Source organism: Schistocerca gregaria, chromosome 2 (assembly GCF_023897955.1).
Source record: "Schistocerca gregaria isolate iqSchGreg1 chromosome 2, iqSchGreg1.2, whole genome shotgun sequence".
Lineage (NCBI taxonomy): Eukaryota > Metazoa > Arthropoda > Insecta > Orthoptera > Acrididae > Schistocerca > Schistocerca gregaria.
The window spans coordinates 1,044,737,051-1,044,752,984 of record NC_064921.1 but is presented as its reverse complement, the minus strand read 5'-3'; the positions used below and the strand labels follow the sequence as shown (position 1 = coordinate 1,044,752,984).

At 42.4% G+C, this 15,934-nt stretch overlaps 1 protein-coding gene across 1 annotated transcript in view; it reads right to left on the bottom strand.

The window, feature by feature from the left end:
* The window catches only part of LOC126335566 (cytochrome P450 9e2-like), a 147,854-nt gene that overhangs the window by 21,445 nt on the left and 110,475 nt on the right, over positions 1–15,934 (bottom strand). Inside the window, exons 5-6 of the mRNA XM_049998993.1 lie at positions 13,165–13,315; positions 9,184–9,405 (exon numbers count right to left, since the gene is read on the bottom strand). Of these exons, the coding sequence (XP_049854950.1) occupies positions 9,184–9,405; positions 13,165–13,315 (373 nt within the window). The remainder of the gene's footprint in view (positions 1–9,183; positions 9,406–13,164; positions 13,316–15,934) is intronic.

Genomic DNA, 15,934 nt, shown 5'->3' with positions numbered 1-15,934 from the left:
AACCGAATGCATTAGTCAGCACCGTCTCAGGACATGAATGAAACTGAGGGGTGCAAGGGACATGTTGAAGGTGGCCATTGCGCAGCGCCCGAACCCATCAACCTGCCATTGAGGAATGGGACCTCTTATCCCACGATAACCTAAGTCTCATCCAGAGCAAGCCTCGCAGAGTGGAACAACTCATCCGTGCACGGGGAGGAGTCGCTCACTACTAAAGAATGATAATCATGATCACGAGCAAAAGATTTTCACAGTTTTTTTTCAGTAAGTGCACTTAGGAGTGAGACTGCTTGGTTTTGCAATGATTTTTTGCAACTGACCAAAATCATTCTTGTCTTCAGTAAGGTCGCGCGCGATTAGCCGAGCGGTCGAAGGCGCTGCAGTCATGGACTATGCCGCTGGTCCCGGCGGAGGTTCGAGTCCTCCCTCGGGCATGGGTGTGTGTGCGTGTGTGCGTATGTCCTTAGGAAAATTTAGGTTAAGTAGTGTGTAAGCTTAGGAACTGATGACCTTAGCAGTTAAGTCCCATAAGATTTCACAAACATTAGAACGTTTCTTCAGGAGCACTTAGGTTTATTTTATTAATAAGATGATGTACAAACATCAGTGGCTGCACTATAACAAGTAATTGTAATAAACTCTGTGATACACCAAACTTTTGTTGAGGTGTGAATATGCACACTGTGCTTCAAATGGTTAAACCTCCGTCGTCAGTTGGAATTAAAGGTACGCAGGTAGAGATTCATGGAGAAGAAATAAAAACTTTGGGTTTCGCCGATGACATTGTAATTCTGTCATAGACAGCAAAGCACTTGGAAGAGCAGTTGAACAGAATGGAGAGTGCCTTGAAAGGAGGATGTAAGATGAACATCAATAGAAGCAAAACGATGATAATGGAATGTACTCGAATTCAGTCGGGTGATGCTGAGGGAATTACGCGAATTGTAAATGGTTGCGAAAACACACTTGACCTCTTAGCCACAAACAATCCAGAGCTGATAGAGAGCATCATGACTGATACAGGGATTAGTGATCACAAAGTCGTTGTAGCCAGGTTCAATACAGTTTCTTCCAAATCCATCAGAAACAAACGCAAAATAATTTCATTTAAAAAAGCGGATAAAGTGTCACTAGAAGCCTTCCTAAAAGACAATTACCATTCCTTCCGAACTGACTATGCAAATGTAGACGAGATGTGGCTCAAATTCAAAGATATACTAGCAACAGTAATTGAGAGATTCATACCTCATAAATTGGTAAGAGATGGAACGGATCCCCCGTGGTACACAAAAAAGGTCCGAACACTGTTGCAGAGGCAACGGAAAAAGCATGCGAAGTTCAGAAGAACGCGAAATCCCGAAGATGGGCTAAAATTTACAGACGCGCGAAATTTGGCACGGACTACGATGCGAGATGCCTTTAATAGATTCCACAACGAAACATTGTCTCGAAATTTGGTAGAAAATCCGAAGAAATTCTGGTCGTATGTAAAGTACACAAGCGGCAAGACGAAGTCAACACCTTCGCTGCGCAATGCCGATGGTGCTGTTACCGACGACTGTGCCGCTAAAGCGGAGTTATTGAACGCAGTTTTCCGAAATTCCTTCACCAGGGAAGACGAATGGAATATTCTAGAATTTGAAACACGAACATCTGCTAGCATGCGTTCCTTAGAAGTAGATACCTTAGGGGTTGCGAAGCAAATCAAATCGCTTGATATGGGCAAGTCTTCAGGTCCAGATTGTATACCGATTAGGTTCCTTTTAGATTACGCTGATACTATAGCTCCGTACTTAGCACTCATATACAACCGCTCGCTCACCGATAGATCTGTGCCTACAGATTGGAAAATTGCGCAGGTCGCACCAGTGTTTAAGAAGGGTAGTAGGAGTAATCCATTTAACTACAGACCTATATCATTGACATCGGTTTGCAGTAGTGTTTTGGAGCATATACTGTATTCAAACATTATGAATCACCTCGAAGGGAACGATCTATTGACACGTAATCAGCATGGCTTCAGAAAACATCGCTCTTGTACAACGCAGCTAGCTCTTTATTCGCACGAAGTAATGGCCGCTATCGACAGGGGATCTCAAGTTGATTCCGTATTTCTAGATTTCCGGAAAGCTTTTGACACCGTTCCTCACAACCGACTTCTAATCAAGCTGCGGAGCTATGGGGTATCGTCTCAGTTGTGCGACTGGATTCGTGATTTCCTGTCAGGAAGGTCGCAGTTCGTAGTAATAGACGGCAAATCATCGAGTAAAACTGAAGTGATATCAGGTGTTCCCCAGGGAAGCGTCCTGGGACCTCTGCTGTTCCTGATATATATAAATGACCTGGGTGACAATCTGAGCAGTTCTCTTAGATTATTCGCAGATTATGCTGTAATTTACCGTCTAGTAAGGTCATCCGAAGACCAGTATCAGTTGCAAAGCGATTTAGAAAAGATTGCTGTATGGTGTGTCAGGTGGCAGTTGACGCTAAATAACGAAAAGTGTGAGATGATCCACATGAGTTCCAAAACAAATCCGTTGGAATTCGATTACTCGATAAATAGTACAATTCTCAAGGCTGTCAATTCAACTAAGTACCTGGGTGTTAAAATTACGAACAACTTCAGTTGGAAGGAGCACATAGATAATATTGTTGGGAAGGCGAGCCAAAGGTTGCGTTTCATTGGCAGGACACTTAGAAGATGCAACAAGTCCACAAAAGAGACAGCTTACACTACACTTGTTTGTCCTCTGTTAGAATATTGCTGGGCAGTGTGGGATCCTTACCAGGTAGGATTGACGGAGGACATCGAAAGGGTGCAAAAAAGGACAGCTCGTTTTGTATTTCCACGTAATAGGGGAGAGAGTGTGGCAGATATGATACACGAGTTGGGATGGAAGTCATTACAGCAAAGACGTTTTTCGTCTCAGCGAGACCTTTTTACGATATTTCAGTCACCAATTTTCTCTTCCGAATGCGAAAATATTTTGTTGAGCCCAACCTACATAGGTAGGAATGATCATCAAAATAAAATAAGAAAAACCAGAGCTCGAACAGAAAGGTTTAGGCGTTCGTTTTTCCCGCGCGCTTTTCTGGAGTGGAATAGTAGAGAGATAGTATGATTGTGGTTCGATGAACCCAAGCACTTAAATGTGAATTGCAGAGTAGTCATGTAGATGTAGATGTAGATGTAGATTAGGAAATGAGACACTTAAAGTAGTAAAGGAGTTTTGCTATCTGGGGAGCAAAATAACTGATGATGGCCGAAGTAGAGAGGATATAAAATGTAGACTGGCAATGGGAAGGAAAGAGTTTTTAAAGAAGAGAAATTTGTTAACATCGAGTATAGATTTAAGTGTCAGGAAGTCGTTTTTGAAAGTAATTGTATGGAGTGTAGCCATGTATGGAAGTGAAACATGGACGATAAATAGTTTGGAAAAGAAGAGAATAGAAGCTTTCGAAATGTGGTGCTACAGAAGTATGCTGAAGATTAGATGGGTAGATCACATAACTAATGAGGAGGTATTGAATAGAATTGGGGAGAAGAGGAGTTTGTGGCGCAACTTGACAAGATGAAGGGATCGGTTGTCATGACATGTTCTGAGGCATCAAGGAATCACCAATTTAGTATTGGAGGGCAGCGTGGAGGGTAAAAATCGTAGAGGGAGACCAAGAGATGAATACACTAAACGGATTCAGAAGGACGTATGTTGCAGTAAGAACTAGGAGATGAAGAAGCTTGCACAGGATAGAGTAGCATGGAGAGTTGCATCAAACCAGTCTCAGGACTGAAGACCACAACAACACAGATAGAGATTTTGTATTAATAACACAGGCGCTTGTAATACCATAAAACATAGAGTGCAAACTGTTGGTTTTACTTGAGTGGATCTATTGAGTTACTGGAGTCATTGTTCATTTGGAAAATATCAAAGAAAACATGAAAATAATTGAATTAACTCATGAGAGATATGAAGGGGAGGACGGTGGCGGAGAGAGAGAGAATTTAATTATATTGCTTGAACATTTACTATTTATAACATTTGACAGATGTAAGTTTGACAAAGCCACAACTATTGTACATCCAATATCTTCTACATCCTATATCTGAATCCCAGCCATTCTGGCACGTCAAGTGATTACATAAACGAGTACAAAATTGAAGCTATATAAACTTGACACAAAAAGAATTTGTATACTACACTACTGGCAATTAAAATTGCTACACCAAGAAGAAATGCAAATGATACCATAAACTGGTATTCTTTGGACAAATATATTATACTAGAACTGACATGTGGTTACATTTTCAGGCAATAGACCCTGAGAAATCCGTACCCAGAACAACCACCTGTGGCCGTAATAACGGCCTTGATACACCTGGGCATTGAGTCAAACAGAGCTTGGATGGCGTGTACAGGTACAGCTGCCCAAGCAGCTTCAACACGAAACCACAGTTCATCAAGAGTAGTGACTGGTGTACTGTGACGATCCAGTTGCTCGGCCACCATTCACCAGACGTTTTCAATTGGTGAGAGATGTGGGCAGTGTGCTGGCCAGGGCAGCCGTCGAACATTTTCTGATTCCGGAAAGGCCCGTACAGGACCTGCAACATGCGGTCGCGTATTATCCTGCTGAAATGCAGGGTTTCGCAGGGATCGAATGAAGGGTAGAGCCACGGGTCGTAACACATCTGAAATGTAACGTCCACTATTCAAAGTGCCGTCAATGTGAACAAGAGGTGACCGAGACGTGTAACCAGTGACACCCGATAGCATCACGCCGGGTGATACACCAGTATGGCGATGACGAATACACGGTTCCAATGTGCGATGTCGCTAAACACGAATGCGACCATCATAATGCTGTAAACAGAACCTGGATTCATCCGAAAAAAATGACGTTTTGCCATTCGTGCACCCAGGTTCGTCGTTGATTACACCATCGCAGGCGCTCCTGTTTGTGATGCAGCGTCAAGGGTAACTGCAGCCATGGTCTCCGAGTTGATAGTCAATGCTGCTGCAAACGTCGTCGAACTGTTGGTGCAGATGGTTGTTGTCTTGCAAACGTCCCCATCTCTTGACTCAGGGACCGAGACGTGGCTGCACAATCCGTTACAGCCACGCGGATAGGATGCCTGTCATCTCGACTGCTAGTGATACGAGGCCGTTGGGATCCAGGACGGCGTGCCGTATTACCCTCCTGAACCTACCGATTCTGCTAACAGTCATCGGATCTCGACCAACGCGAGCAGCAATGTCGCAATACTACAAACCGCAATCGCGAGAGGCTACAGTCCGACCTTTATCAAAGTCGGAAACGTGCTGGTACGCATTTCTCCTCCTTACACGGGGCATCACAACAACGTTTCACCTGGCAAAGCCTGTCAACTGCTGTTTGTGTCTGAGAAATTGATTGTAAACTTTCCTCATGTCAGCACGTTGTAGGTATCGCCACTGGCGCCAACTTTGTGTAAATGCTCTGAAAAGCTAAGCATTTGCATATCACAGCATCTTCCTCGTGTCGGTTAAATTTCGCGTCTGTAGCACGTCATCTTCGTGGTGTAGCAATTTTAATGGCCAGTAGTGTATTTGAAATGTTTACTCTGACATATGTTTTCATCAACTGAACCAAAGGTCTCCACAACGTTTCAGGACTTACTCTAAAATTATGATGGTGTTTTGGTATGTGTTCTTTGAACTTTGAAATAGTGTTTCTGTTTTTGCTTCCAGACGACGTGTGAGCGGTTACGTAAGCTGTATCACGACATAGAGAGGAGCCTCTGGCCACTGGATGTATTCTATTTTAGTTGTTTTATTTTGATGTTTTCTTTAATTTATAGTCGAAGAGGTCCACAGACCCTTCTTCTGGAATAGTGCTTTGTTTCTCCACATGGCAGTGCTACAGGTTGCCCCAAAGTCGTAACTCAGTACACACCTCGCATTAACACATGTAAAGCCATCTGAGGATGGGAGTTTCAACTGAAACGTCCTCTTACAAAAATTTATTGAATTACTGTGCTGATAAACCTCTTACATTATTTGCTTTTCAACCAGATGAGCAATACTGAACTCACTTAGACATTACTCTCTTTACTTATTCTGGTCAACACTAAACTGACACATAATATTTCTAGCGCAACCCAATCTGACTTTTAATAATCCCTACAGAAGAATGGCTCTGACTAACAATAACCTATATCTTTCATGAATCACTTATCTCACAAAAATCTTCGTTACTCAGACTGCTGCAATACAGCGAGCGCCAATACTGCCAGCTAAATAAAAGATTCTAACTACTGAAGTCACTAACTACTGATAGGCATAGTTAGCAAACGAAATATTTTGATAAAGAAAAAACAATGTATTTACCTTAATAGTGTTCAAAAGTCATAATTTATGAGTTCATGGCATCCAGTCTTACAAATTTACTGTCTCTGATGGACACACGTCCGGATCATCCGTTCTCAAAACTCCGCCATCTCTGTCCACACATCCACCACTGCTGGCGGCTCACCTCCAACTGCCCAACGCTACGCGCTGTTCACATCAAACTGCCCAACACTAGAATATTCCAACAATGCAAACCTGCCACGGACTGCACACAGCGCAGTCAGTGATTTTCATACAGAGCGCTACGTGGCGTTATCAACATAAAAACCTAAACAGCCTACTTACAAAACCTTTGAAACGCGTTTCAGATATAAATAAACAGTAACTGGTAACAGTAAATTGTTATTTCATTGGATATAAATAACAGCCACAGTAAAGCCTAATGTAAGATATTTGCATTTAAAGTTAAACATATAATTTCCGTGCCCGCTGATTCGAGGGTGTGGACGAGCAATTATCCCATTTGGATTGCAGCTGTGTGGGAGGGGGGGGGGGGGGCGGATTTTACATTCATTTCTGTGTGACCCAAAAGACGGCCGCGCCTTGGTGACTCAGTCTCAGATGACGCAAGGGCAGGTGTCTGGCGAAGTTTCCGCGAACATTGTTGGGACCTCTGCTTTCTGCCTGGACTTGACGCATTGGTTTTCATTAATCCGCATAAAGCGACGCGCGATGTACTCCGATTGCGTTAGTCTCGCTTATGGGTTAGAGGCTTTCCAGTGACGTCAGAGATTCTCACGGAACCATTGCATCTACATCTACGTCTATATCTACATGGATACTCTGCAAATGACATTTAAGTGCCAGGCAGAGGGTTCATCAAACCACATTCACAATAATTCTCTATTGTTCCAATCTCGTATAGCGTGCGAAAAAAAGGTACACCTGTATCCTTCGGTGGGAACTCTGATTTCCCTTATTTTGTTATTTTCATCGTTTCTCCCTATGTATATTTGGAGGAGAAAGTTTGTGACTGAAAAGATTCCACTGCAACTAAAAACGCCTTTGTTTTAATGATGTCCACTGCAAATCATGTATCATAATGTGCGATAATACGAAACGTGTTGCTCTTCTTTGAACATTCTCAAAGTACTTGGTTAATCCTATCTGGCAAGGATCCCAGATGGTGCAGCAGTACTCCAAAAGGGGACGGAAAAGCATAATGTACGTAGTCTCTTTAGCAGATCTGTTACATTTTGTAAGTGTTCCGCCAATGAAACGCAGTCTTTGGTTTGCCTTCCCCACAACACACTTTTCTTTATTTAGTGTCAATTTCCGATTTCAACTGACAAGTTGACAGTTGATGGTTGGAGTGCTGACACATTATCTGCGAGTCCACTAATGCTGGCAACTGATGGGTTATGCATGGGGATCGTATCAACCTATACCTCATCGTAACAGCCTGAAGATGACGTAATGAAGAGTCGAAACTGGTAGCGACAAAGTAAAATAAAATCATAAGGACGGCTGTAGGTGTTTTTATTTTTTGTCATGGCTTTTCTTAGCTGTCGACACTGTTCGTGAGCTCTAGTTATGAGATTCCCGCCTCTACACGGCCCAGCAGAAACAAATTATTTACGAAACAAATTTTTAATATAACACTTTTTTAAAATCGGACTAAAAAGTATAAAATAATTTCTTCTAGCCTCATACAGATTCCTAACCGCATAGAGATAGTTCTGCAAAATTCTGATTGTGACTTTTTAATAGCTACGACAGTACTTGTAAGATTTATAACGAAAAGTGTGGAGCGCACGCAATACATAAATGATGCACGAATAGTTCATCTCCTATCGTCTGATGCACTTGCCCCAATGTTTCGTTATCTGCCTATCTCTGATCCCATCCTACGCAAAAGTGTAGTGGAATCACGTGGTAAGCTGCTTGACGACTTGCCTCCTTAAAGCTCTGTGTCGGCTGTGGCGACTTGCTTGCTGCAAGCCCATCCAGGTCAGGTGCCTAATTAAATCCATCCATCGCAATGGTGATCGTTCTTAGGTCTTCAGTCGTCGAATTTTCCCTACATGATTGTTATTTCCGTTGCCTCTTGCATTTTTCTTTATGAATATAACAAATATTGCTATATCTATTTAAAAATTCACAAGTTCAAATCTAAAGGGATATCCTGCATGCAGTTAGGATTCTGTATAGGAAAAAAGGGAATTATTTTATACTCTTTAGTCCAATTTAGAATCGTGTTACATCAAAAATTATCTCCATTTCAATATTTATTTTCTGCTTTTTAGTCTTGTGTGAGTGAAATTTCTCAAGGATTTTGAACATTTTGGTGAAGTTATATTTTCTATTTAAATAATTATTTCTGTATGTACTGGCTTTTTACTCCTAGCTTCAACTGCCTACGTGTATTTCATACATATTGCGCACATACCCTCCTCCCCCTCTCTCTGTCAGTCTCCTCTTCCCCTCTCTGCGACCTGTGCCTACCCACTCACATACTGCTTCGAAAGCATTGCAATACTACCCGCACAGCATACTGGCCCTGCAGGACAGCCAGGATGTCAGGCGTTACCAACATTTTTCGCCTTCACCCCGACCTTACCAGACATACCAACAGAAAAGCGAGGTAATATTACATTTTCATCCAGTTCCAAACTGGCTCATTTGAAGGTCAGTCTAAAATCAACTGTGAAGTTGTAACCAGCAGACAGACAGACAAGTAAGTGATCTAATAAGAAGATGTCAAAATATAATGGGCTGAATGACCACTAATCCGCACATGAAATGTCTAGGTGGCAAAGAGGAAACGAGTGTATACTGTAGCTCAACTTGCCTGCAATGACCCAGTCCAGGTAGTCGCAGCGCATGAGGTCATCGTGGCTGATCTCCCCGCTCGCCGCAGACCTGCACTCGTCGAGTTCCTTCTGCAGGCGCGCCTGGACGTCAGGGTGGAGGGCCAGCAGGTACGTCGTGAAGCACAGCAGGTTTGTGGTCGAGTCGAAGCCGGCCAGCAGGAAGAACATCACCTGCGCCGCCATCTCGGTGTCGGTGAGTGCTGTTTGTGGACAGAGGCGAGGGACGTAATTTTTCTTGCAAGATCAAAGGTTCAAAAAATGGTTCAAATGGCTCTGAGCACTTCTGAGGTCATCAGTCCTCTATAACGCAGAACTACTGAAACCTAACTAACCTGAGGACGTCACACACATCCATGCCCGAGGGAGGATTCGAATCTGCGACTGTCGCGTCAAAGGTTCAGATAGTTGTAAACAGTGCTATTCAGAGCACTTGTAATGGCCAATAAACAGCAGTATAAACGACAATACTCACGTAACTAAAATTCCAAGGCGAAAACGTAAACGTGTACTAATTATCTTGAAAAGTAGCGATCAAGGCAATGTGTTAGTAGTAAAATTGACTGAACAATCCATGCCGCTTATTGTATAAAACCTCTCTTTTTCCTAGCGTTTAACCCGTCGTATGGACCCGCTGTCTTTGCCATTCCGCAGAGTAATATTATGTTTCTCTTTATTGCCAATGTAGTCAGTTAACCTAAGGAAAGGAACTCGTGTGTGCCACCTGTCTGTAAATTTTGTGAAGCTTGTTCTGTGTTTGAAGCTTTGGTCCTGTACAGCTTTGATGCATGTGATGGTGGCGATTTCACCTGTTTCTTAAACGCTACCAATCTTAAGGGGCTTAATATGATGGAAAGTTGATTAAGGTGCAAGCTCTCATAAAAAACGTTCTTAATACTGTTTTTGTTTTTATTTTAATTTAAAACAGTAATTACTTTAAAAGCGTGCCTCGTAATTTCCACGAAGTGTCAGTGAAGCCTGAATCGCTACATCAGTGATTCGACTTACATCACATGCAAATAGAATCACCAGGTTATCGAATCACTTTACTCCTTTGTTTACCGTCAGATACACACATTTCGGTCGTGGAAGAGTACAGGAAGGTGGTTCTTACTCCACACTGATTATTTCCAGACAGTATGTGATATCTGTACCAAGTTTGGTTGAAATTTGCCCAATAGTTTAGGAGCAAATGTGGATCATACATACATGCACACATTTTGATTGAATAAATCTTATACGGTGCCCCAAGCTATGCTAAGGCTACCTGCAACACTAATAAAATTCGTCTACTGGTTTTGGAGAAGCGTGTTCAAACAGACAAACAGACAGACACAATCGTGCTCAAAAATCCAAGATCACACGACTGTATCATTCGTGGTCATCGGCAGTCCTCTGAAGAAGATCAATGCCCAGATTTCTTCTATTGTAGTTCTATTCAAGAGTGATGTTTACCGGCACCATTTTGGCACAAACCTTTCGCATGTGGAATCTTCGGTCAAAAACTGATGTGTGGTAAGAGTGTTTAACAGGTCACCCATCATTCTTACTGTTAAACATCGATCTATCCTCACAAGAGCACGCACATATTCTACGGCTTTGATACTGAACGTATCCCTGAGTGAGGTTCATTTTCACCATGTTCTTGGGCATCCAAAAATGATTTGTGCCAGCGAAAAACCAGTTCTCTTGATAAAGAATGTTCCCCAAAGGCCTATTTGAACTTTTCAAAGGCCACACTCTTTGATGCCTCAAGCATAACACAAAACTTCACTGTATAACGCCGCTCTAAATTCCGCCGTTCTATTTTCGTAACACACAACAAAAATACAGCTTCACTAATGGTGCTCTCAAAAATCAAGTAGTGGATGTACGGAACTGAGGCTCCGACTGAGTATCTGAAACGGGTGAACACACCAGTCTACACAAGTATCACAGCACTGCCAGATCGCTCACGTTGTTGTCAGTCTCACTACTTTCCTCGCACATCTTGTACACTGCTGCAGATTTTTTTAAAAATGTATTCTCCAAATTTCACGAGCTATGTTGACAGTAAGAAATCACGCGAAAGTTACTTTCGTTCTTAACTTTTGTACACCAGTGTGTGTCACGTAGTGTGCATAGTCATAACATCAAAAATGCACGATGCATGGCACCTGCAACCGATACATAATTTTTTTAATTGTATTTAAATATTTGTAATTTAAATGCTTTGTTTTAATAACTAAGGACATTGCTTCACTGTATCTGTAAATTTATGTAGAAGTCTGTTGACATTTCATTGTATTTATCTGTGTCTTACTGTGAAACTTATGAGCTCTGGGAAAAAGCCAAAGAATTATTTGCATCGACTAGCAACGATAATGCCAGTGCTTGTACAATGTAAAATCATTGGGTAGGGACCTGTTGCGCGGAGGTTCCAGCGCTTGCAGTGTGCGGTATTTTGGTGTTAACGCTCTCGCAGTAGAGAGTACCATTTCGGCGGCATGATGTACGCGCGCCGGCCAGATGAATAGTAGCAGTGGACGAGCGGAAGAGGCTGTTATAGTTACGATTGCCCGTTCCTGTCATTAGCCGTGGCTCCACAATATGCTACCTTCTTCAACAACAACAGCAATTCCAGCAACACAGGTTCGTCGTCGGCTCCGAATTTCGTCGCATGCACAGCACTGAAGTGAGTCTGTTCATTGGTAGGAAGTATTAACGGCTAACCTAGCAGCACAACTGAATGTGATTCGATTGATAAGATTTATTTAAATAATAATCAGTTAAACTCAGGGCGGTTGTGTCCTCATTGCCCCCAGACATTGTTACCAAGCAGGATCCTTGTTCCTAATTTTCCCCCTAATATGCCGAGAAACAAATTAAATAGTTACAGCGAATTTATTAATGAATAGTTTCACTCTTAAGAATTTTAGACTCAGTTTACTATCAATTAACTGTTGTAGAACAGAGGTTTCAGTGTATGAGCAAAGTAAAGCAATTTCACTTTTCAAGTTTGAGAATCAATCACCCTACATAGGTAGGAATGATCATCAAAATAAAATAAGAGAAATCAGAGCTAGAACAGAAAGGTTTAGGTGTTCGTTTTTCCCGCGCGCTGTTCGGGAGTGGAATAGTAGAGAGATAGTATGATTGTGGTTCGATGAACCCTCTGCCAAGGACTTAAATGTGAATTGCAGAGTAGTCATGTAGATGTAGATGTAAAAAATCGACATCTAAGTAAATGCACTAATTAAGAGGGCGGAAGTTTTATTTATTTTAGATATAGCTTGGAGCATATGACCGTTTCCTGTGGTATGATTTCTATTATTTGCTTCTGTTCAAGTCAGTAAAAATGGGTCAGTTGTTGAGACAATAATTTGAAATCCAATTTGCAAAATAGGTAACTTTAAAGTAAAAAGTGTTTTCTTTTTTCTAAGTTTCTTTGATGACGTTACGTTGAGGTCACTGAAAGTCATTGTTCACGTAACGAAATTCAATACTAACATACAGTTTAATTGCATATTTTCAAATCATTACTGGATTGTTATTTTTAAAATTTAATGGCAAACATAATGGAAGAGTGTCTTCTCAGTTTTCTTTATTATTACCTACTCACTTAAAATCCGTGTCGAAAAACCGTGGCAACCTTCAGTTGCAACGTCAATGTTTAATAATACATGTTTTTCTTTCCCATCATCTTGTACGGGATTTTGGATGTAAATTGCCCTAGTGGGCTGGCGACCGTTAATTATTTCCTTTTCGTTCATTAGTGTACACTTTCCTCCTACTTATCGGTATTATTTCTTCGGTACAGATACTCTAATCTATTTAGTAAAAATCCATTACGCATACACGCGACCCATGGTCACATTTTATATCGCAAGCAGGATAGGCCGATTAGTAATAGGGGGGTTACAGGTTCAGTTTAGTGACGTTCGACAGTGCAGCCACCTGGTGTTGCGCCACAGAGTGCTCACCTGTTCCGTCCTCGTGGCGGGCCTCTATCAGCAGCTGCAAGACGTCCGGACGGCTGGAGCTGGAGGACCGGCGCCGTGCCTCCACCGCGTCGCGCACCAGGCGCAGCAGGAAGTCGCGGCTGGACGCGCGGACGAAGGGGATCCCCAGCGCCTGCAGCACACCACACGGCATCCCGCCTTACAACTGTGGAAAAGTGAGTGTGGCGGTACAGGCATGGGACCACGTGTATATATTTACGTGAGTGCGTGGCACCTGTTCTCACGGTCATGCCTAAAAGAGCAGACACCACGCATTTGTACAATTCATTCGTATCGATAGCAATGAATCTAGAACCTTCAGTGCGGATGCACATGTACGTTCGACCTCCTGGGAGGAATCCAAAAGTCGGCCAGCGTCGAGGACGTGGACGGGGACTCCGTATAAGTGGAGCTAGTTGGGAATGTGGGTCAGCCAGACCGCACATTTGCGATAAACACTGTGTCCGGGTGGCGCAGTAGTTAACGGAACTGCCTACTAAGTAGGAGGTCCTGGTGAAAAATGCCAACAGAAAATCAACCATGCCAAAATACCAGGTGATCAAAAAGTCAATACAAATTTGAAAACTTAATAAACCACGGAATAATGTAGATGTTGTTGTTGTTGTTGTTGTTGTGGTCTTCAGTGCTGAGACTGGTTTGATGCAGCTCTCCATGCTACTCTATCCTGTGCAAGCTTCTTCATCTCCCATTACCTACTGCAACCTACATCCTTCTGAATCTGCTTAGTGTATTTATCTCTTGGTCTCCCTCTACGATTTTTACCCTCCATGCTGCCCTCCAGTACTATATTGGTGATCTCTTGATGCCTCAGAACATGTCCTACCAACCGATCCCTTCTTCTAGTCAAGTTGTGCCACAAACTCCTCTTCTCACCAATTCTGTTCAATACCTCCTCATTAGTTATGTGATCTACCCATCTAATCTTCAGCATTCTTCTGTAGCACCACATTTCGAAAGCTTCTATTCTCTTCTTGTCCAAACTATTTATCGTCCATGTCTCACTTCCATACATGGCCACACTCCATACAAATACTTTCAGAAAAGACTTCTTGACACTTAAATCTATACTCAATGTTAACAAATTTCTCTTCTACAGAAACGCTTTCCTTGCCATTGCCGGTCTACATTTTATATCCTCTCTACTTCGACCATCATCAGTTATTTTGCTCCCCAAATAGCAAAACTCCTTTACTACTTTAAGTGTCTCATTTCCTAATCTAATTCCCTCAGCATCACCCGACTTAATTCGACTACATTCCATTATCCTCGTTTTGCTTTTGTTGATGTTCATCTTATATCCTCCTTTCAAGACACTGTCCATTCCGTTCAACTGCTCTTCCAAGTCCTTTGCTGACTCTGACAGAATTACAATGTAGATAGAAAGGTAAAAATTGACACACATGCTTGAAATGACATGGGGTTTTATTAGAATCAAAATGCAGGATGGTGCTCCACCCCACATTCCTAGACGCGTGAAAGATCTCTTGCGCGCGTCGTTTGGTGATGATCGTGTGCTCAGCCGCCACTTTCGTCATGCTTGGCCTCCCAGGTCCCCAGACCTCAGTCCGTGTGATTATTAGCTTTGGGGTTACCTGAAGTCACAAGTGTATCGTGATCGACCGTCATCTCTAGGGATGCTGAAAGACAACATCCTACCCCAATGCCTCACCATAACTCCGGACATGCTTTACAGTGCTGTTCACGACATTGTTGCTCGACTACAGCTATTGTTGAGGAATGATGGTGGAGATATTGAGCATTTCCTGTAAAGAACAGCATCTTTGCTTTGTGTTACTTTGTTATGCTAATTATTGCTGTTCTGATCAGTTGAAGTGCCATCTGTCGGACAATTTTTTAACTTTTGTAATTTTTTCTGTTTTAATAAACCCCAATGTCGTTCCAAACATGTGTGTCAATTTGTACCTCTGTATCTATTTATTTGATTTATTCAGTTTTCAAATTTATACTGACTTTTTGATCACCCGGTATGTTTCTTTCTCTCTTCGTACCTACTTAGTCTCCAGGTAAAACCACCGGTGACGATCGACCAACCACTATTTTACTAGTCAGAGCGGCCTCTCGCTTGCCACCAAAGCGCATGCGGAGTCTGTTGCCTGCGGTGGTCAGACTGCAGAGATGACGTCCAAATGATGTCTGGAATTGGAGGTCAGATGGCAGAAACACAACGGAACGCTTATAAATTGAAACAGGGAACCACCAGAAAGACAATCTGACATGGAATGGAAGCCGAGGATAAGACAAAGTGACAACAGACGTTGGGATGAAAGCAGGGGTGCAGGAGCAAGAACAGGCAGACACACCTTCCGAACAGAAAGTCTAGGAATTCAAGCAAGCAGAAACCTGCAGCAAATGTTCAAAGAAATGGACCGGTATTGCGTCACGAAGCCTGATTTGAAAGCAGAAGATCTCCACAAGAGGGCGAAGCTGAAATCCAGAGGAACAAGAGAAATACAGAACGTGCGACGATAATGAGTACGTGCCAGGAATGTAGTAAAAATTCAAAAACAGTGTAAGTTGAATACAAACTCAGTTTCCCGTAACTTCCTAACCCAATGTGTCTTTTCTCTGAAACTATTTATCCCATAGCTATGAGATTCAAACACTCAATTGTATTGGTACATGTGCATGAAGGTGTATGTTTTTAACTTTACAGCTCCATTATAAAGTTCCCCGACACTTTTCTTATTTTACGAATTTGCACTAAAAAGTG